Here is a 20834-nt window from a genome sequence, read left to right as displayed (position 1 = left end):
TTGTCGAGCTGGAGAGGTCGAAAACATGGACTGTGGTGTATGCTGGAGTGCGGGTTGGGACCCGGCCGTCCGTCCCATGTTTGAGAGTGTGGACGGGGTGAATTCTGTACCACCGTGGGAGATGTGCGCCAGACATTCCATGGCCAGGCTGTGGGGGCGCGGGCACCGCTTGGACGGGGGAGGCTGTGTCGTCATGACGCTGTGGACGGTGGGACAGGCGGGCGGAGACGTTTTGGGCATGTCTGGGACACCTGGTAGCGGTGCTCGCACGTACGGGGAGAGGGGACGGGGGGGCATGCACAGGGGTGTCTGGCCCCGTGGACCTGCTCGTAGCTCACGGCTCAGAACGGACCCCCCTCTCCGGACATCTCGGAGGGCAGTGAACCGCGGCAAGGCAACCAACGACGCACGGGGAACACATCGACGTTCAACGTCCCCCGCGGCGCCGCAACAACCGGCCACACATTGTCTCACTCATAATATACATCGCCCCGCTCTGGCAGCCATCTCTCTCCGCCGTTTGCACTCTCTCTTCCCCCACATCTCCCCGTCTCCCAACCATGGACGCTACTCCGCGCCAGGTCTTCCAGACTACAAACAACGTCTAGTATGTGCAGCAGCGCAGTCACTTGCCATCCTCACGCCCTCACGCACCCCACTGACCCCGTCCTTCAGCGTCCTCCAGCAGCCATGGCAGCTCGTCAAGGAGCTCGGCCAAGGTGCTTACGGGTAAGCTGCACTGCACATGTATATCGCATTCGTAGCTGACCACTGCGCAGATGTGTCGCCTCGGCTCGACACGGCCAGACTGGCGAGACGTGCGCGGTCAAGAAGGTCACCAACGTGTTCACCAAGAAGGTCAGTCCCCGTTGTGGCCTGCCATCCGCGTCGTGCGAGCGCGTGCCGTCTCGTCTTGTCTCGTCTCGTCTTGACGTGTGCTTCACTTACTGACTCTTCCTCGTACAGATCCTCACCAAGCGCTGTCTCCGTGAACTCCGCCTGCTGCACCACTTCCGCGGCCACAAGAACATCACCTGGTGAGCTCAAGTTCGCCGACTCGAGCTAACAGACATAGCCTCTATGACATGGACATTGTCTTTGACCCGCCTGGATCGGGCATGTTCAACGAGGTGTACCTGTACGAGGAGCTGATGGAGGCCGACCTGCACGCGATTGTGAGCTTCCTCGCGCCTTTGACGAGCTGACTTTGCAGATCCGCTCCGGTCAGCCCCTCTCGGACGCGCACTTCCAGAGCTTCGTCTACCAGACTCTGTGCGGTCTCAAGGTGGGTTCTCCAAAGCGTGCAGACTAACACTCAGTACATCCACTCTGCCAACGTGCTGCACCGCGACCTCAAGCCCGGAAACCTCCTCGTCAACGCCGACTGCGAGCTCAAGATCTGTGACTTTGGTCTTGCCCGTGGCTTCCAGCCCGGCGCCGTCCAGACGGACCAGGGCCAGGCAGGCTTCATGACTGAGTGTACGTTGGACACAGTTGGTCGAAGACGCTAACGTTCGTCAGACGTCGCCACACGTTGGTACCGCGCTCCCGAGATTATGCTGTCGTTTGCCAACTACACCTCGAGCAGTGAGTCCAGCTTTCTCGCGCTGGTGAATGCGAATGCAGCTGACAATTTCCTCTCAGTCGACATGTGGTCGGTCGGCTGTATCCTTGCCGAGCTCCTGGGCGGCAAGCCCATCTTCAAGGGCGAGGACTATGTTGACCAGCTCAACCGCATCCTCGACCTCCTCGGCACTCCCACAGAGGAGACTCTGCGCCGTGTCGGCTCCCCCCGTGCTCAAGAGTAAGTCTCTCCGCACGCGCGCTTTTGCTGTTTAAACCTGTCATCTCTAACCACCTAACCAGCTACATCCGCTCGCTCCCCATCAAGCCGCGCATCAAGTTCAAGTCTCTGTACCCTCAGGCCACCCCGCTCGCGCTGGACCTGCTCGAGAAGATGCTCTGCTTCGACCCCGCCCGCCGCATCACCTGCCAGGAGGCGCTCGAGCACCCATACTTTTCCGTGTGGCACGACCCCGTCGACGAGCCCTCGTGCGAGGTGCCCTTCGACTTTGGCTTTGAGAGGGAAGACTCGACCAACGGCATGCGCGACCTGATCGTTGAGGAAGTGCGCTCGTTCCGCAACTTGGTCCGACAGCACGCCGTCCCCGTCGAGCCCGCGCACCCCCAGGGCGGACACGACCTGCCCAAGGCTCCCGCACCCCCGCAGCAGCCCGGTGCCGGTGTCGGACCGGCGTTCAACGAGGTGGCCAACAACGCCGTCGACAAGGAGGAGCACCCCAGCTCGGCGCTGGAGCGCGAGCTCCAGCACGGTGTGGCTGTCAAGCAGTAGGCGAGGGGTGTATAAAGGAGGGAGGAAGGACGCTCTCGTGTCGTCTCTTTGTGCTACTGCCCACCACCTGCGCGGGGCCCGTCGGCCAACAGCGTCTGTAATGCGTGGGGATCTCGATCTAGCTGCGCGAGTGTCTCGTGTGTATTGTAGTAAAATCGAATCGACGGACCATCGGTTTCGATAGACGCAGCAGAACCAAATGTCATATCTCTTTTTGCTCGCCATCTCTAAGAGTAGTCTACCAACCAACGTCCTTCTTTCTTCGTCTACGACTTATTGTCTCTTGCTCTTGGCGTAATAGACCAAGAAACTGGCCTTCTCGGCCCATCCCATCCCTGGCACGCGCCTGACGCGCCCCGTCTCGGCGAGGATGACCGCACACGCCTCGCGGTTTGCGGCGGTGTGGTCGTCGCGCAGCGCGCCAAACCCGCCTGGCTGGCTCGCCAGGACTTCAGAAGGTAAGAACGAGGGCGAGGAAGGCGACGCCGAGGGGTGGAGGGTGCGCACGGCGACGGAGCGCGGGAGCGGGAGCGAGGTGAGGAACGCACGCAGGTGGGCGGCCGGGTTGGGCAGCGGGCACGATGCAGCTGCGAGGAGGGCGGTGGGGGATGCGTGGCTGCAGTGAAGAGTTAGTACGACGTATGTCTGTTAACTCTCGCTCTCGCCTTGACGCACCGCATAAACTTGATCCAGACGATGCCTTCCTTGCCGACCTCTTCACCGAGCACGCCGTCGCCAAAGCGCAGCACTGCGCGGCCGTTACTCGTCGTTCCCTCGGGGAACACGAGGACCGGGCCGGGCGACGCAGCGCGGGCAGCAGCGAGCGTCTTGAACACCTTTTGGCCCGCCACCTCGGCGGCAGTTGGCGGGAGAGAACCCGTACGCGCCATGAGGGCCAGGGGGCGGACGGGGACATAGCCAATACAGGTGCTGGATGTGGTCGGGAGGAGAATCGAGGCGGAACCCGTACCGCTAGCACGGCCAAAGTTGGAGTCGACAGTGATGGCCTCGGAGAAGACGGGCAGGAGGAAGGTGGGGTTATGCCTGCGGGATACCGTCAGCTCCAGGATAGAAACGTCAAAGCTCACCTGAAAGCATAGTACAGCACGTCAATGTACGACGTCCAGTTGGAGATAATAAGGTCACCCCTGCGCGGAGCCGAGGGGACGACCTGCGCCACGGCCTTCATGCCGCCGCGCTTGGCCGAAGCCGTCTCAATCGCGATCGAGTAGTAGCCCAGCAGGACGAGCGCCGTGCGCGCGAGGATCGAGGTGAACAGGCTGGAAAGGGGACGGCCGATGGCGCCCAGCGGGGTGAGGAGGATCTCGACGAGGATGAAATAGACACCAAGCAGGACGGCCAGGAGGGCCGCGCGCACCAGGGCGAATGCGAGAGAGAAGGGCAAGACGGCGAGCGTAAGTGGGGATGAGGCCGGAGCCTGGAGTGGGAGAAAGGGCTGGATGCCCGTGGATGGGTCCTGATGTCAGCTGGCTCTATATCAGTCTAGCTTACCCTCCACTTTGAGAACTTCTCCATGGCCGGCAACGAAGAGAGGAGGAGTGTTGGAGCACAAGCAGATGCACATGTAATGTCATACAGGGGCCACATTGGCAGTGTGTCTTCAGGGTTCAAAATTACGGACATTTACCTTCTCTCCGCGTCTTTATTTGATCCCGTCCTCCCCTGTCGGATCTGGGCCCGGCGAGTCGGCGCGCGCGCTCTGATCTCGAGTCAATGACTGAACGGCTGACCGACCATCACCTTCTACCACAAAAGTCGCCTTGGACATCCCGCTCCTCCCCCTCCCCACCACCCTCCCTCCCGCAGCGCTCTCACAAGATGGGATACACGCTCGTCGTTGACAACTACGACTCGTTCACGTGGAACGTCTACGCCGACCTCTCCGTCCTCGGCGGAAACCCGCTCGTCGTTCGTAATGACAAGATCACCATGCCTGAGATTGAGGGCATGTACGAGGCCGGCGAGATTGACCGTGTCGTGATTTCGCCTGGCCCCGGTCACCCCAGGACCGACTCTGGCATCTCGCGTGACGTGGTCACTTGGGCCACTGGCAAGGTCCCCGTGCTGGGCGTGTGCATGGGCCTGGAGGTTATTGTCGACGTTCTTGGTGGTGACGTGAGTACCAAGAGTTGATGGCTGTGCTGGAGCCGGAAAGCAGCCAAACGAGTCAACTCATCCACTGTTACCCCTTTCCTAACCGTTTCCCCAGATTGCCTATGCCGGTGAGATCAAGCACGGCAAGACCTCGCTCGTCAAGCACGACTCCATCGGTTGTTTCCACGACCTTCCCCCTCTTCTCGCCTCGACCCGTTACCACTCGCTTGCGGCCAAGCTCCTCACGCTCCCGTCCATCCTCCAGGTCACCTCGACCACCGACGAGTCTGGTGTCATCATGGGTGTGCGTCACCGTACTGCCACTGTCGAGGCCGTCCAGTACCACCCGGAGTCGTGCATGTCCGAGGGCGGCCGTGGACTCTTTGCCAACTTCCTCAAGCTCAAGGGCGGCCAGTGGGGCGGCGAGAACGCCTGGTGCGGTGTCGTTCCCGAGGCGCCCAAGGACATTGCTGAGACGTCGGCCTCTGCTGCTGCCGCCGCTGCTGCTGCCACCGGTGCCACTACTGGCGCCGTCAAGCCCCCCGCCGAGCGCAAGACCCCCTCGGTCCCCTCCATCCTCAACAAGATTGCCGACCAGCGTCTCGCCGACGTGGCCAAGTCGAGCGCTACGTTGGCCACTACCCCTGCCAACTTGAAGACTGCCATTTCGCTGCATGCTGCCCCGCCACTCATCTCGTTTGTCGACCGCGTCAAGAACACCCCTCACACCGCCATCATGGCTGAGATCAAGCGCGCTTCCCCCTCAAAGGGCAACATTGCCCCCGACGCGTCCGCCCCGGCTCAGGCTTTGAGGTATGCCATTGCTGGTGCCAGTGTCATCTCGGTCCTTACCGAGCCTACCTGGTTCAAGGGTACGCTCGGCGACATGCTGTCGGTCCGCCAGGCCATCGACTCGCTGCCCAACCGCCCCGCCATCCTGCGCAAGGACTTTATCCTCGAGCCCTACCAGATTGAGGAGGCCCGCGTCAACGGTGCCGACACTGTTCTCCTCATTGTCGCCATGCTCGAGCGTGCCAAGCTGCAGGAGCTGTACGACTACTCGGTCTCGCTGGGTATGGAGCCCCTCGTCGAGGTCAACAACCCGGCCGAGCTTGAGGTTGCCCTCGAGGTCGGCTCCAAGGTCATTGGTGTCAACAACCGCAACCTCCACGACTTCAATGTCGACATGAACACCACCTCGCGTGTCAACGATGCCCTCCAGGGCCGCAACGACGTCATCCTCTGCGCACTGTCTGGTATCGGCTCGTCGGCCGATGTGGAGAAGTATGTTGCCGAGGGTGTGCGCGCCGTTCTTGTTGGCGAGTCGCTCATGCGCGCTCCCGACGCTGGCGCGTTCCTCCGCGAGCTCGTCGGACTGGACAAGTTCGTCCCCACCCCCACCACCCAAAAGCCATTGGTCAAGATCTGTGGTGTGCGCACTGCCGCCGACGCGCAGCTCGCCGTCGACGCCGGTGCCGACCTGGTTGGCATCATCATGGTTCCCGGTACGCGTCGCGGAGTCGATGGTGCCACCGCACGGGAGATTGCCGACGTTGTGCGCTCAGCACGCAAGGCTTCGTCCGCCACCGACATCCCGGCCTCGTCCCCACTCTGGTTCGGCACCAATGCCCGCCGCCTGCAGTCCCGCCGCCGGCCACTCACTGTCGGCGTGTTCCGCAACCAGCCGCTCGAGACCATCGCCGACCTCGTCGACGAGGCAGGTCTCGACCTGGTCCAGCTGCACGGCGACGAGCCGCAGGGATGGGCCGCCCACCTCCCCGTTCCCGTCATCAAGGCGTTCCGCGTCCTCGCCGACGGTGCTGTCAAGGGCGGCGAGGTCTCGCGCGCGGGCTTGAACAACTTTGTCCTCCTCGACTCGCCCGCCGCCGCGGGCGGTAGCGGTGCCGGCGGCGGTGAAGGCGTGAGCTTTGACTGGACCGCGGCAAGGCGGATCGTGGAGCAGGGCGAGGCTGGGTCCGAGGGCAAGCACCTCCTGCCCATCATCCTTGCTGGCGGCTTGAGGCCCGAGAACGTCGCCGAGGCTATTGCCACCGTCGGCAACGTTCTTGCCGTGGACGTCAGCTCGGGTGTGGAGAATGACGAGGGCGGTAAGGATGCCGCCAAGGTCGCGGCGTTCATCAAGGCCGTCAAGGGATAGAAACGGGGAATATAGGGAGAGCGTTCAAGTCGTTGTCATGCATATAGCTACACAGAGAAGGTGTATGGTACAGGTGGGAGAGAAGAGGGATCACGGACTCTGAGACGACGGAACGAGAGGCGGAGGCGACGCAGCGGGAGTGGCCCACGCTGCCCTTGCAGCGACCTTGAGCGTCGCGCAGAGCACCTTGCTCTCGGACACACCGTCCAAGTACTCGTCTTCGCCCGCACGTTCCCAGCCGCTGCCGTCGGATACATTCGCCACGAGCCGCATGACCAGGCTGGCACCCAGCAGACCCATACGCTCAGCAGTCTCGTCCGACCTGTCCGCGGGCGGCAAGGCCACGAGGTCGAGCGCGTACTCGGGCGTAGGCGGGGACCATGGGCCCTTCTCCCACCCCTTTTGCTCGACTTGCCCTCCGCGACGTGCGCGGCTGGTGTTGCGCGCCTTTTCGTTCTTTGCGCGCACTCCCGCGGCATCCTCGAGCGCGTGCGCGAACACGTGTGCGTGTGCTTGCCATGGAAGTGTCTTGAACGCCGCGACGAGAGGGGTGGTAGCGGTGCGGAGGAGCTGGACGAGCGAGAACACGAGCGACGCCTGGTGGAAGGGCGCCAACGGCGGCGTCGCGACGCCGATCAGCAGGGCGAGCAGGGACGTCGCAGAGGACCGGTGACGGAGCGTGTCGGCAAACGAGGAGGGGCCCGAGTCGTCGAACGCTTGCCGGATAATGGCGAGGGGCACATCGGCATTGTCCCGTGGGATGTCGTGCTTTGGTGGTCCACCAAGTTGGGCGACCATGGCCTCGGAGCGGCCAGATGCCGAGGTCACGGCGTCCTTCTCCCACAGAGCCACTAGCCACTCGAGCACCTCCCATCCACGGTCCGAGACGACCTTTTCCGCCACTACTTCTTCCTCCTCCTCCTCTTCCTCCATTTCCTCGTCTTCGTCCTCTTCGGACGAGTTGGCCTTGGAGTTGGCTCGACTCTTGTCGCGCGAGGTCCCCCTCGTACTCGGCTTGGACTCGCGCGGCTCGCGGGCCCAGATCAACGGCCAGATGCCGTCGTGTTTGCACTCTTCCACGCGCCGGCGTACACGGCGCTCGAGCTTGCCCTCTGGCTGCCAGTTGGCCCACCACGTCGCCCAGGATGACGAGCGGGACGGGATGAGCGGCGTGAGCGTGCTGGCTTCGTGGATGTCGAGGAGGCGGTACAGGAGTGTGAGGGCGTGCGGGGCAGTGTCGACTTGCGCCTGTGGAGGCTCGAGAACGAGGTAGAGGAGGATGAAAATATGTTGTCTGTCCAAGAGTCAATAAAGGCGTGGCGGGTGGGTGTTGAGGGTGGGGACGTACTGGGCTGGGATGTGGCTCGCTTCAACCAGACCGTCAATGGTGGCGAGACCAAGCTCGGCTGAGGAGTTAGCCCGTGAGGAAATGCTGGTAGCTCACGAAGATCCTCTGCAAACGCGGAACCTATCGTGTGCTGCCACGCATGGGGCTGCTTGATAAGAGCCGCCATCGAGCCAGGTGAGTGATGATTGTTGTTGTTGAGCGGGCAACGCGTCCGAGTTGAACAACCTCCACCACCTCCTGCGGTGGCCGGCGCCGCGCCACAAGCGCGGTCTCTCGGCGACAACGACAATTCATTAGGAAGACTTATTAGGATTGACGGCCTAATAAATCTATTAGAAAAGGGAGGACCTCAGTTTGCTCCCGTTCCCTGGCCACGCGTCCAGCGTCACCGCTTGTTCCACGCAATGAAGCAACCCAACTGGAACGCACTTGAGGTCGACGACAGCATCACACTAAACAGCATCCAACATGTCCGACGACCCCACCGCAGACTTCCTCGCACGCGAGAAGGCCATCCTCGGTAAGCTTACATCTTGTACTGCTTAGCTGACAATTGCAGGCGAGGACGCTGACCTCTTCGCTTCCGGTGAGACGCCCACCGCCCCCGCTGGCATCGACGCCTTCCCCGACCTCAGTAAGCATCTCATTCCTGTGGAGGAGATCGAGCCACCACAGCCAGGACCTAGCGTGATCCACTGCCATGATCCCACACTGACTCTGCAGCTTCCCCCGTCGAGGCCGCCCCCATCGCATCGCCCACCAAGCCCTCGGGCATTGACGCGTTCCCTGCCCTTGAGGACGAGTTTGTGGGCTCGTCCGAGGTCCGCGTTACTGGCAACGTTGGCCTTGGCGAGGACCCCGAGCGCGAGCAGTTCGAGTCGGCGTTCCCCGACCTCTCGAGCGACGTGTCTAGCGCACCGGTGAGTTGTTGACTCGTGGAGGTGTTGGCAAGGTGGAGGCAGCTGAGCCTCACTGGGTACCTGTTCAGCTGCCTCGCCGTCTGTGCTTCCCCCGCGCCTGACCTACTGCCCACTGCATGTGCTAATTGCCACCACAGGTCGCTCCCAAGCCCGTGTTCAACGCGCTCGAGCCCCAGCCCTACGGCGCGTCTCCTTACCCCCCGACCGCCGCTCCCCAGCCCACGCGCTCGATCCTCCCTCCTCCCGCTTTCGCCAACACCCTCCCCGAGACTGAGGAGGACACTGAGCCAATCCGTCAGTGGCGTGAGCAGCAGGTCAAGGACATTGAGGCGCGCAACGCCGCTGCGGCCGCCAAGCGCGACGAGATGGCCAACAAGGCCGAGAAGGCGATTGACCAGTTCTACGAGGAGTACAACAAGGAGAAGGAGAAGAACATCCGCGAGAACAAGGAGGAGGAGGCCAAGTTTGTCGAGAAGCTCAACGAAGACATTGCCAAGGGCTCGACTTGGGAGCGTATTACCGACCTCATTGGCCTGGAGAACTCTCGTGAGTGTCCTGTGGAGGGGGGAGGCGTATGGGACCACTGCTGTCGGTGGTCTGTACAGCAGCTTCTTCTTTGTCCTGTCTCCTCCAGAGAACCACACAGATCCCCACTAACACTTCTACAGAGTCCAAGACTATCCGTCCCTCTGGTGGCTCGGACCTGACGCGCATGAAGGAGATCCTCCTCACTCTGCGGCGCGAGGGCGACAAGGCGCCTGGCGCGGCTGGCTTCTAAGCTGGGCCCAGCTCCTCCATCCCTACCACCATACTCGTCCGCCTGAAACCCCACCCACCCATGAAACCCCCAACAAGCAGAGCAGACGCCAAAACAGCCCGCTCGCTTCTCTTACCACGAAAAAGCAACGGGTTAGACTGACGCGAGCACTTCTTTCTTAGAGGCGCGGCAAGAGTGGCCGCGGCCAGAGACACCAGGCTTGTATAGCTCCCTGTTAAAGGGAGACATTTATGATACATCGATAACGCAAAGACGAGCGGGGCAAGGTGACAAGGTGCAATGGTACTGACCAAGCCCTGCGGGAGCGCCAGACGATGAGTAACTGACTGCCTTCTGTAACCCGGGGTCGGTTTAACTCTATCCTCACCTCCACAGGACCGCAACCTGCACCCAGAGGAGCAGAAGCGTCAACCCAGAACAACGGCTTTGTCGCAATCTTATGAAATGAGTCGGAAGAGCATGGTCTCCCTAACAGCACCGTGTCGTCATCCGCGAGCGAGTCCGCCGTCTGTGAGTCCAGGCAGGTTGTGCTCGTCACGCTGTGCCAATCGAATACTTGAACCTGCAGCAGACATGTGCTCGGCCTCTGTGGTGCCACAGCACCGCGTGTCCCGTTGCCAGGTGCACAACCGTCTACGGCCCAGGATATCCATCGGCATAAGGCCCGGTTGCATGACATCATTTCTCATCACCGCTATCTCGTATCTCGGTGCTCGCCGTGTGGAGGCCTGGGTGCGAAGCAGCGTGCAGCTGAGAGGTCGTTTTCCAATGCCACTTTAGCAGACAGCATAATGTAATCCCACACTTGTTACCTAGCTGCACGGGGCCTTGGGAGGGGCGAGAGTGGAGTGCGAGGGTGCAATACGGTTGCACATCTGGCAAACCTCGCACTCATTTCTAACACATGTTCTCCGTAGAGAGCAGTCGACAGGCAGGTGTGCAGGTGTGGCTGTGGTGAAATGTGAGATATGGCAGTGACACTCGCCCCGATAACCAGCCACGCGCCTGTCTTTCAATGTGCATTCCTCTGCTCGTCTGCCTGGCATGCACGTCGAGTGCGAGAAATACAGCCTCGCCCCCCGTCCCAAGTGTGCATGCATACCCTGAGAACCTATACGGTGCGAGAAGAAGACCTGGGCTGAGCACACTGTACCACCGTACGGTGAGGATCGAACGCCACGCCGGCGTTTCCCGAATTTTTGGATAATGCCGCGCTCGCACCGGCGAGCGGCGTGCTGGGTGTATATAACGCGACTGGGGACGCTTCTCTTGTTCTCCATAGTGACCAACTCAGTAGGCAAGTATCCCACCAACAGCCTCTCCCACTCCTCTCCCCGCTCCGCTCGCATCCAGCTAACCATCCTACAGGATCTCTCTACAGTTGCCGTCTCTTTCTCGCTAGTTCATACTAGCCACATTTTCCAAACCGAGGCGATGATACAGTCCCCTCCCGGCTCTTTCACAGAGCGCTTTACCACCTTCTAAAGGCGGTAAGCGAAGACGCTGGCGGCGCTGGACGAGCTTGACCTCTTGGGGAAAGGCGAGGCCACGCCGTGGGCTCGGGAGGGCTTTCTGATCGGTTTCCAACAATCTTCCCTTTTCCATCCTCCCCCTTCCACTACTCCCGCACCATCACACGCAAACATTTACCTAACTAGCTAAGCAGCTTTTGGCTCTTATGCAAAACGTGAGTTTTCAAAACAACCTTTTCCCTGTCCTTGAGAGAACGAGCCGAGTCGCACCTTTTATGGTGTACAAGATGACCCGAGTGCATTTGGCTTTAGGGGGCTATCGGCCGTTCCGGTCGTGTGCACCTCTGCTGAAAAAACCACGCTACCTTATTAATACTTTCTGAACTACTCGCTCTTCTCTCTGGATTTCATTATCCCTACTTGTGAATTGCGCTGACAAACAACAGTTCTGCTCTACATTCCGTTGCTTCTTTCTGTTTCATGTTGTTTCTCTTCCCTTCTCGGTCGTCTGGTGCCCAGTGACGAACAACATTTTCAAGCTCAACAATCATAATCTCATTTGATGATAAACCCATTCTTCTCTATTTCTGAGGGCACCTTCGATAGCACTGACTCTTTTCTTTACATGCATATTTTCATCCTGTTACCTCTTGTGTGTTTATCCGTTGTTGCCAGTTGCAGTTGCCACTCACTGTGCGTTCACCCGGTGATGACACCATCCCAAGGCCGTGGAGCATTGCAGCGTTCAGTGACGGCAGTATGGAACAGGGAGGAACCAGTGTGGGCCTGCAGTATGAACATGGGTGCTGGGTCTAGGTTGCAGGCGAACGCCACTGATGCCCAAGACGGCCGCAGGCTTACACAGTGATCATCACTGCCATCACTCACATGGAGCCGATGTTCGATCAAAAGAGGACTTCACGAGCCGTCGTCTAGCGTGACACTGTACACTTTCCACTTCCACTTCATCCATTAGCCAGCAATCCTCCGGCAGATGTACGGCAAGCGTAACTACGACGCTGCACGCGCCTGTACTGGAGACCACTACGGCACCAATGAAGGTGGTGAGTCAAACAATCCCGGCTGCGTGACTGCACGAGCTTAGTGGCCACGCTTGGCTTGCTGATTCAGGCTTTGGTAGGTAGATGCAAGCCGCAGTGGGACCCCGTAAGCGAGTTGTCGCTGTGTAAGTATTGTGGGTCCGTCCAGGGCAACTAAGGAGGTCGTCGTGGATTCAGTGAGGAAGATGGAAACGACGTTCCGATGATGGAAACGACGGCCCCGTTTGGAGAGGTACATGCCATGTCATCACGACATGCTCACCATTCCAGGGTATGTAAGTGACATGAAGTGGATGACTGTATGGAGTAGATCTATGCAGTGCTCATGTCTGTGCAATGAGTTGGACAACAGAAGTGAGATGAGTTATTAAAATAAATTGTACAATTAAAATTTCAGCACCTGTACCGCTTCATCTTTGTGCGTACATGTGTTAAACTTTGTGGCGACGATACTAGATCATATGCTAGGGGCACGTTACTGTAGGATAGAAGTCCTAAGAAAGGCGAAGTGCGAAGTAAAGAAAGGGATAAGACGAGCAGCCATTGCCTGGCAGTCGTTTATGGCAAATCTGATAATTACCACTTCTTGGCCGTAACTGAAGTCTGACAACGCAATGCATGCAATCGCATTCCAAATACAGAGGGTATCAGAAGGAAACTGGAGAAGTCACAATCGCGTGCACCTTGTCATGACACCGCTTGACGATAGGAAGACAATGAAACATCGTCAGGAGGAAATTGCTGATGTCAACATTGTCCTTCTGCTGCAATATGAGCATGAAACAGCCCGCTGTCGTGTAAGGGGACGTCTCTTGGAAGGAAGACTATCAAAAGTTTGTCTTTGTCCTCTGAACGGACATTGACAATACACACTTCACCACTCAGCAACCGCACGCCATTCCCCTGCCCATTGTGGCCGAATCCTCACCCGTGTTTTTTCACACATACAATGTCTCTCGCCCCCCACTCTGAACGTTATCCAGCACACATGTCCTCCCGGACAAGTGTTGTCCAGTAAACCGAGGCTGCAGTGTACCCAAATTGATGCATCCAAGGACTTGCTACAACAAAAGAATTGCCAAAACGTTTAAGCGTGGTGGTTCTTGAGGAACTTGAGGACGCTCGTGGGGCTGCGATCTGTTAGCTGCGTCTAATTTGGAGTCAATGCAAGCGAGCCAACGCACTCGTCCGCAGGCTTGACACCGAGAGCAATGTCGACGAGCTTGCCGGAACCCTTCTCAAAGATGAAGTGCGAGCGCTTGGTGCTGAGGGTTAGCTAAGGGGTGCACGAAAGCGCCAGCTTACTTGTTGGGAAGGACAAAGGCGCCGAGCCTTAACTGTCAGCTATGTGTACGGCACACGGGTAACCTACTTCTTGATGAGCTTGCTCTCCGGGTCACAGAGGAGCTTGTAGTTGAGGTCCTTCTTGTCGATCCACTGAGGGGCTTAGCGCAGGCTCGACGCGGTTGGATGGATGATACACATGCAGTGGCCATCCACCATGTGCGAGCAGAGCACTCGCGTACTCGCCCTGGCCAAGCTGACTCACCTTCTGCTGGGCCGCGGGCTTGTCCTTGGACAGACCGTAGATGTCGTAGCCAAAGGCGGCAATCTCGTCGTGGACGTCGCGGTAGCCGCACGCCTGGTTGGTGCATCCGGGGGTGTCGGCCTATGCGCAAGATCCAGACAATGAGGGTGAAGGACCAGATCGAGACAAACAATAAGTGCGCCAAGGGGGTGCGAGGGGGAGAGGGGGTTGGAAAGAGAGAAAAACGCCATCAGCCCAAACGAACAAACAATGCACGGGGCCGCAGCGACTCACCTTGGGGTACAGGAAGATGACCACACCCTTTTCGCCGGCGAGGGTGGAGACGTCGACCTCTGCTCCGGTGTTGTCCTCGATGGTGAGCTTGGGGAGGGTCTGGCCCTCCTTGAGGGCTCCGCGACCACCAGAAGAGCTGGGGGGCTTCTTGTCCTTGGATGCGGGCTTGTCGGCCCCCTTGGATGACTTCTTGGACGAAGCCTTCTTGTCCTCCTTGGGCTCCTCGACGGCGGGCTCTGCAGTCTCAGGCTCAGCCACAGGCTCGGCCTCAGGCTCAGGCTCAGCGGCGGGCTCCTTGCTCTTGGGAGCCTTGGACTCCTTGGACTTGACCTCCTTGGGCTTGGTCACCTTTACGGCCTTGACGGGCTCAGGCTGTGGAACGACCGTCAGCGTTCGGAACGCCCACTTGGATGGAGTGATGGGGATTGGTGGAATGTTTTGTTTACACACCTTGGAGGGCACGGCAGCCTTGCTCGCAACACGCGCCGAGCGGCGGGTCGCGGGAGTGTCACTCTTGGGCATGGCTAGAGTAGGGTTGTGGTAGGAGAGTGATGAAGAGAAAGGAAAAGGACAAGGATGGATGACCGGGAGATGCGGATGCAAGTATAGACTTTGAGCGGGCGGGGGGGAAGAATGCCGGGGAATATGACGTTCTTCGGTTGTTATGAAATGTAGGGGGTTTGGGCCGGTGTGCCTATTGTGAGCCAGCGATGTGTGTGCCTGGGAGGAGCGACAGTGCGGTCTGCGTTCCCTCGGATCGATCTGTGTGCACGTTTATCGAGGGGTGTGAGGCGAAGAGGAGACGGCGGGCAGCGAGACAGTCGTGTTTGGGACAAGAACAATGGCGCAGCCCTCGGCAGATTATCGCCCACCGTGATGTAAACACACGAACATCGCCCATTTGACAATGACAAACAGCGGCAATTAGAAAAATGTAAAAACATCTATGGCCGCTTAGCTCAGCTGGTTAGAGCATCGTACTAATACCCAGTCTGGTTATCAGTTCATGCGGAGGTCGGCAGTTCGATCCTGTCAGTGGTCATCCTCTTTTGCTACTAGTCTTGCTGCATGCATTGTCAGTTGGACGGGTGGAGAAACCTTTTGGAGCGGCGAAGATGTCGATGGACGAGTCGCGAGTGGTGTATGAGGTGCGATCTGTGCCAGAATGCCCCCGCGAGCCCCTTTGGTCTGAAAATCACTGTTTGTGGGCTTCATCACTCACTGTCTGCCCGCGATCCGCGATCCCCACAACGTATGGCCTATATTATTGCTCTGGCCCACGTTCACATGACAAATGCTGCATACATGACTCGGCTGCCACTTGATGCTAATACTATAATATACACAGTTAGGAGGGGGGTATCCAAATGCAGGAATATTCACACTGCTCCTTCTCACTCGTTGGTGAGGGGGAGCTCACACATTTCGCACTGCGTCGCGCCAGCCGCGTTCTCGAATGTACAGTGGTTGCAAGCTTTAAATGTCAGCTTTGCCTATTGATATGCCAGCGGAACGTACCGATCCTGCCTACCAGCGCGGTGCCACCAAATCCAGCTCCATCCTCGACCTCATCATCCAACTCGAGGACCTCGACAAGGTTGAGGTGGTCGCCGACCAGGAGGCCGATGCTGCCAATCGTCTCTGAAGAGTCGAGTTCGCGGCCGTTGTAGTAGATGTTCTGAGAAATGGGGCTAATCTTGAACATGTGGAGGATGTCCAGCTTGACGTCCTTGATGGTCGTGTCCTTGCCAACGTCGACCTCGCTTGTCTTGGCACGGGTCCGGCTCATACCAGAGCGCTCAGCTGGCATGGTGTCCTTGCCGTTGACAACCTTCACTTTGATCCTGCCCTCAGGACCAAAGTCGGACAGCCTAGATGTCAGCTTCAGTGAACATGAGTGTACTGGCTCACCTCTTGCGGCGACACTCATCGCAGGTGGCGACGCTGACATCGTCGACGGAGCGCAATTTTCCCTCAGGCGGGCTGCCCAACACTGTGACCTTCACGCATTGAGCCGGGTCATGCGTGTAACTTTTGTTAGTCGCAACAGACAGGCTGTAACTCACATCTCGCACAGGCTGTGCCAACCATCTTCAGTGAGGTAGTCGGCCTTCTCCATCTGGGGGTCAAAGTCGAGGAGACCATGAGGGCAGAGTTCGAGCTGGAGTGTAGGGCGAGGCGCACCAGGGTCCTTCATGTAGTCGTCCCACGTCTCTGTGAATCCCTTGGGGAGGAGGTAGTTGGTGGCGCCAAGGATCAAAGTCATGTTGCGGTGCTGTTTGCTGATTTGCCTGTCGGCCTTGACCTCGACAGTCCACGTCGCCCTGCGAGCTGCATTCTTCTCCTTATCTTCGGCACAAGCCGTGCACTCCGGGACGTCGTCACCGAATGCGTCAAACTCGCCAAGGATCGACTGCAGGACGGCGAGACTCTCCGCCGAGACTTCTTCACGCCTCCTGCTCGAAGACGGCTGGCCATGCTCGCAGAAAAGGGTGTAGTCCTCGTGCGTGGGGAGCGCATCTGGGGGGTCGAGGTTGTTGGAGCGCCAGCGCTTGACCCACTCTTTGGGGAGGTAGTAGCCGTTTCCCACATTGAGGTTGTCGTAGAGTTCAACTTGCTGGGCGTGCGTCCGCTTTGACATGACTGTGGCAAACTTTGAAGCGACACAGACCTCGCAGACGTCGACCTCGGGCATGCCGCTACTGTACTCCTTGAGCTTGGTGAAGGCCTCCTTCGAAATGAGGCGCACGTTGTGACCCTCGTCAAGAGACACCTTGTCGTGCTCGCACAGAATAGGCTTGAAATCCCAGTCGGTGTTGACGCTGTCCGACTTGATCCAGGCAGAAAGGCCGTCACGAGGGACGATGCAGTCGCTGCCTTGCAAGCATGCCAGGATCTCGCGCTTGGCAGCCACAAGGTCATCAAACTCCTGCTCTGTGTCGAGCATCTTCTGTCCACGCTCCGAGACTTCGACCTCCAACGCCGTGTTGTCGGCCTCAATCGCCTCGAGGAGGGATGGTGGGATGGGCACCCGAGGGTCAGAGGTTCCATCACGACGCTTGTACACGAGCATGTAGGCGTCCTTTGACATTTGTTCCTCAGCGACATCCGGGTCAAGCCTGATACGCTTGCGAGGGCGCGCCGAGAGCTTCTTCACTTCGTCGTCATTGCACTCGTACCACTCATGGTTGCTGTTGAGGTCAGTCAACTATCGCAGGGTCGCCCACCTACTCTTCGTCGTACACCTCAGAAACGAAATGTCCATGGGTCGCCTGCTGTTCAGTTTCGAGACATTGTGTTCAAGGACTCACGTTGCGTCCAATATGCGAGACGACGCCACGCAGGTCGTACTTTTGTCCCTCCAAGATCAGCTCGCGAGGGTAGGTGATCGCTGCACTGCTCTTAAGGCGCTCGTACGTCTTCAAGTTGTAGACAAAGCGCATGAGTGAGAAGTGGAGAACAGGAGGCAGCTGGCGAAGACGAGTGGAGCGGATCGCGGGCTGGAGGCTGTTGCATTGACGGCACATCCACTTGTTATCGCCGTCAAGCGACTCGGGTTGCAGCTGGGTTTTGAGGAGATCTTCGAGCGAGGCCTTATCCTGAACATTAGCTCAGCTGACACAAGCATGTCCCACCTTGAGAGCAATGTCAAGCTCGAGGAAGGTCGCTGCTACGTCAGCACTGAGCGCACGAGTTCACGTACATTCCGAGGTAGCAGTGTAGCCGCATTTCTGGCACTGCATTTGGTACTCGAGCTTGCCTTCGAAGCGATCGCTGAGGAATGTCTTGTATCCTTGGCGCTGGAACTCGGTGTTGAGGAGGTTCATGAAGAGCTTTGAGAACCTGGTCTAGTCAGCTTGTGTGTGTGAGATCGTCACCACATGTCGCACGGCGCCTTGCGCCCTGCTGGTCGACTCACTCTGCTGCGTCCTGCTGGTTACCCTTGGCGAGCTGGAGGGCCTCGATGAGCGCACCGGGGTCGACCACCTTGCGCTTTGAGTACTCGAGCATGGCGAAGATGTTGGCCAGGTGGCGCAGGGGGTTGACCTTGTCGCTCACGGCCCCGTACACGCCATTGCGGAAGGACAGGTCGTAAAACCACACCTGAAGGAAGGCGTTGGCCTGAGGATTAGCATGATAATGACGGTCCCACAACCCACGTAGCATGTAGCTCCATAATTGAGGAGGCCAGCTGGACCATCGCGGACGTCTGCCTTGTCGCCCATCTTGTGTTCGATGAAACGGGCGCGCGCGCCGTCCTCGAACCACTGTTAATCAGTACATTGCAGTCTCATCACAGCACTCACGTTCCCATCTCCGAGGTGATTGTAGCACTTGGGAGCACTGAGACACCTTTTAGGTCCACAAGGGTCGCGTGTGACGATGATGGAAGAGTTGGACTCGGCATCAGACTCGACAGTCATGGCACGCTGGTCATGGCGGAAGGAGCAGCCGCGCAAGGCTTGCTTGCTTCCCAACCCTGCAGCCAGACGGCGGTTGGCCGGGGTGATGTCCTCCACAGTCGTGACGTCGGTGCCGGCCCAGGACCAGTCCTGGAGCAGACGCTTAGGACCTCCTTTAGGTGGCATGGTGAATGGTGTGGATGGTGAGACGAATGCAGAGCAAGCCCGTTCATGACGTCGAGCGGGGTGTGTCCAGTGGGTGGTAGCGGTCACGTGATTTCAAAACAAATCGCGGGTGGCAACAATGCGACTGTGGAGATTCAAATACACCCGTTTCAACCTATAAACAGTCTATTCCACATCTACCTGTTCTCCTCATCCTCCTCTCCCTCCTTATCCTCCTCATCATCGTCAATCCGGTTGTCGGGAATCTGCAAGTCAGCTTCGATTTCGTGTGGGTACTCACGAAAAACGAGACGACAAGCACGCCAACAGCACCAAGCAAGCCGAAAATGAACGTGTTGCGGAGTGCCACGGCGTAGGCCTCGCGAGCGAGGATCTGGTCTGGCAGAGGCAGAGTTCCGATAGCCTGTGATGCATGGCGCAGCTTGCTGATAATCTGACGTTAGCAGAGAACCCCTAGGTTGGCTGTACGCACCTCTGGGGAAGAGAAGCGGCTTGTGAGAGCTGAGAGGAGCGAGGTCTGGAAAACCGCACCGGAAATGCCCACGCCAAAGACCTGACCGATGGCGCGGAAGACAAAGGTAAAGCCGGTAACAGTAGCGATCTCGGACTCTGAATGGCGGTTAGCACTGCTCACTATGTTGCAACTCACTGGAGACGGCATTGAGGCTGGCCACGAGCGTCAATGTCAAAAGGCCACTGAAGCCGGCACCCATGGGCAGAACGCTGAGCCAGCGAGCCGCCCAGCCAGACGCAGGGGTGAGATGAGCAAGGAGAAGCATTGCAATGACGGGTCCAAGACAGTTCAGGGTGATAAGCTTCTTGTAGCGGTGAGTCTTTTTGACAATAAGGCCCATAATCGGGGCGGAGATTGCCATTGCGAGCGAGTTGGGCAGGATGTGGGAGCCTGCACGCGAGATGTTCTCCTGGAACACAATCTCAAAGAGCATCCTGGCGTCAGTGGGAATAGAAGACTGCCAACTTACGGAAGATGATAGATCATGTTGAAGTTGACAATCGCGATGACGCCCGAAATGATACCCACACAAAGGCAGGTTGGACGTTTCAAGAGCGAGAGTGGCAGAACCGGCTTGGCGGCAACGTAGATCTCGACGTAGATGAACACAATGAAGAAGGTGATGGCGAAAACAAGGGCGAGAATGCTGGCCGTATCCTTGGAGAAAGGAATGTCGACACTGCTGCGTTGGAGGAGCAAAAGCACGGCACCAATGGCAACAAGAAGGCTTCCAGCTCCACCAAAGTCAATCTCCTTGAGGGCACTGGCGCTGCGCTTGTTGGTGCTTGTAGGGATGGTGATGCGAGCGAGGATCATGCAAGCCACCGCAACGGGAAGCTGGGCTGACACATTAGCAACGTTTCTCTGTGCCAAAACCTCACCATAGAAGGCAGCACGCCATCCGAAAGCCTGAGTAAGCCATCCGCCGATAGGTCCACCAAGCCCGATGCCAAGGCCAAAGACGGCGAAGCCAATACCGGTGTAGAAACCACGCTCACTGGGCGCAAAGGTGTCGGCGGTGATGATAGCTGAAACGGTGGTGAGGCCACCACCTCCCATACCGGCAATGAAGCGGGCAAGGATAAGAGTGTTGAAGTTGGGGGCAAAGCCACAAAGTGCGGTGCCAAGGGTGAACAGGAACAGGCCCTGCTCGTAGGCGGCACGACGGCCAATGATGTCCGATAAGCGACCGTATAACGGGGTGAAGGAGACGTTGCTCCAGAGGTAGGCGGTGCCGATCCATGCCTCGCGGTCAAAAGACTGGAGCTCGGAGGCGATGGTAGGGATACATGTCGCCACGACTGGACGTGGTTAGTCACGTTTCGGGGAATGTTGACTCACTGGTCATGTCCATTGTACAGAGGAACGATGTGGTCAACGTCATGAACACAATAAGACGTTTCCTGGCCTTTGAGAGGCCAGGCTTGGACTCTGGGGCCAGGAGCGGCGTCGTCTCAGTCACGCCAGACATGTTGGGAGGTTGAGGGGAAACAGTGAACAAGACGACAACTCTTGTCGGCCATTTGAGCAAAAGTCCCGAGAGCCGGTTCCCCTCTGGTAGCCCTGTCGACCTCGCCGCTCGTTGGTCCAGCAAAAAAAAAGCAAAAGAGGACGATAACTCGCAGATCCTTCGGCCTCGTCCGCCTATGCGATGGCGAAATGGGTGCGCCTCGTAGCATACGGCCGCCGGCAGATGCAACAACC

At 58.5% G+C, this 20834-nt stretch overlaps 7 protein-coding genes and 1 non-coding gene across 8 annotated transcripts; 4 read left to right on the top strand and 4 right to left on the bottom strand.

Annotated features, from left to right (window-relative positions):
* Positions 1-560: 560 nt before the first annotated feature.
* Positions 561-2353, top strand: MPK1 (Mitogen-activated protein kinase; the record flags this gene model as incomplete). Its single annotated transcript, XM_028623483.1, has 10 exons — positions 561-607; positions 676-729; positions 780-858; positions 967-1037; positions 1076-1175; positions 1214-1285; positions 1320-1479; positions 1522-1587; positions 1645-1804; positions 1867-2353. The coding sequence occupies 10 exons, from the start codon at positions 561-563 to the stop codon at positions 2351-2353; spliced, it is 1296 nt and encodes a 431-aa protein (XP_028476416.1).
* A 273-nt stretch (positions 2354-2626) lies between these two features.
* Positions 2627-3889, bottom strand: EHS24_008159 (uncharacterized protein; the record flags this gene model as incomplete). Its single annotated transcript, XM_028623482.1, has 5 exons — positions 2627-2802; positions 2902-2969; positions 3029-3397; positions 3442-3809; positions 3866-3889. 5 exons carry the CDS (start codon positions 3887-3889, stop codon positions 2627-2629), a joined length of 1005 nt encoding a protein of 334 aa, XP_028476415.1.
* Positions 3890-4192: 303 nt separating this feature from the next.
* Positions 4193-6626, top strand: TRP1 (bifunctional tryptophan synthase trp1; the record flags this gene model as incomplete). The annotated part of the gene is made up of 2 exons (XM_028623481.1): positions 4193-4489; positions 4584-6626. The coding sequence occupies 2 exons, from the start codon at positions 4193-4195 to the stop codon at positions 6624-6626; spliced, it is 2340 nt and encodes a 779-aa protein (XP_028476414.1).
* A 90-nt stretch (positions 6627-6716) lies between these two features.
* On the bottom strand, positions 6717-8140 carry EHS24_008157 (uncharacterized protein; the record flags this gene model as incomplete). Its single annotated transcript, XM_028623480.1, has 3 exons — positions 6717-7920; positions 7975-8032; positions 8071-8140. The coding sequence occupies 3 exons, from the start codon at positions 8138-8140 to the stop codon at positions 6717-6719; spliced, it is 1332 nt and encodes a 443-aa protein (XP_028476413.1).
* Positions 8141-8442: 302 nt separating this feature from the next.
* On the top strand, positions 8443-9672 carry EHS24_008156 (uncharacterized protein; the record flags this gene model as incomplete). The annotated part of the gene is made up of 5 exons (XM_028623479.1): positions 8443-8494; positions 8534-8608; positions 8698-8894; positions 9032-9440; positions 9500-9672. The coding sequence occupies 5 exons, from the start codon at positions 8443-8445 to the stop codon at positions 9670-9672; spliced, it is 906 nt and encodes a 301-aa protein (XP_028476412.1).
* A 3620-nt stretch (positions 9673-13292) lies between these two features.
* EHS24_008155 (uncharacterized protein) lies at positions 13293-14549 on the bottom strand (the record flags this gene model as incomplete). Its single annotated transcript, XM_028623478.1, has 7 exons — positions 13293-13335; positions 13390-13470; positions 13511-13537; positions 13578-13642; positions 13755-13874; positions 14028-14399; positions 14478-14549. 7 exons carry the CDS (start codon positions 14547-14549, stop codon positions 13293-13295), a joined length of 780 nt encoding a protein of 259 aa, XP_028476411.1.
* Positions 14550-14975: 426 nt separating this feature from the next.
* On the top strand, positions 14976-15069 carry EHS24_008154. Its single transcript has one exon. It is a non-coding gene; the product is annotated as a tRNA-Ile (tRNA).
* A 352-nt stretch (positions 15070-15421) lies between these two features.
* Positions 15422-20601, bottom strand: EHS24_008153 (uncharacterized protein; the record flags this gene model as incomplete). Its single annotated transcript, XM_028623477.1, has 17 exons — positions 15422-15501; positions 15546-15898; positions 15939-16010; positions 16094-17218; positions 17259-17299; positions 17339-17620; positions 17663-17694; positions 17731-17870; positions 17947-18149; positions 18188-18286; positions 18335-18580; positions 18897-19019; positions 19089-19225; positions 19266-19564; positions 19600-19972; positions 20012-20431; positions 20472-20601. The coding sequence occupies 17 exons, from the start codon at positions 20599-20601 to the stop codon at positions 15422-15424; spliced, it is 4155 nt and encodes a 1384-aa protein (XP_028476410.1).
* Positions 20602-20834: the final 233 nt, after the last annotated feature.

Source organism: Apiotrichum porosum, assembly GCF_003942205.1.
Source record: "Apiotrichum porosum strain DSM 27194 chromosome Unknown scaffold_6, whole genome shotgun sequence".
NCBI classification, from domain to species: domain Eukaryota; kingdom Fungi; phylum Basidiomycota; class Tremellomycetes; order Trichosporonales; family Trichosporonaceae; genus Apiotrichum; species Apiotrichum porosum.
This window is presented reverse-complemented; position numbering and strand designations above follow the sequence as displayed.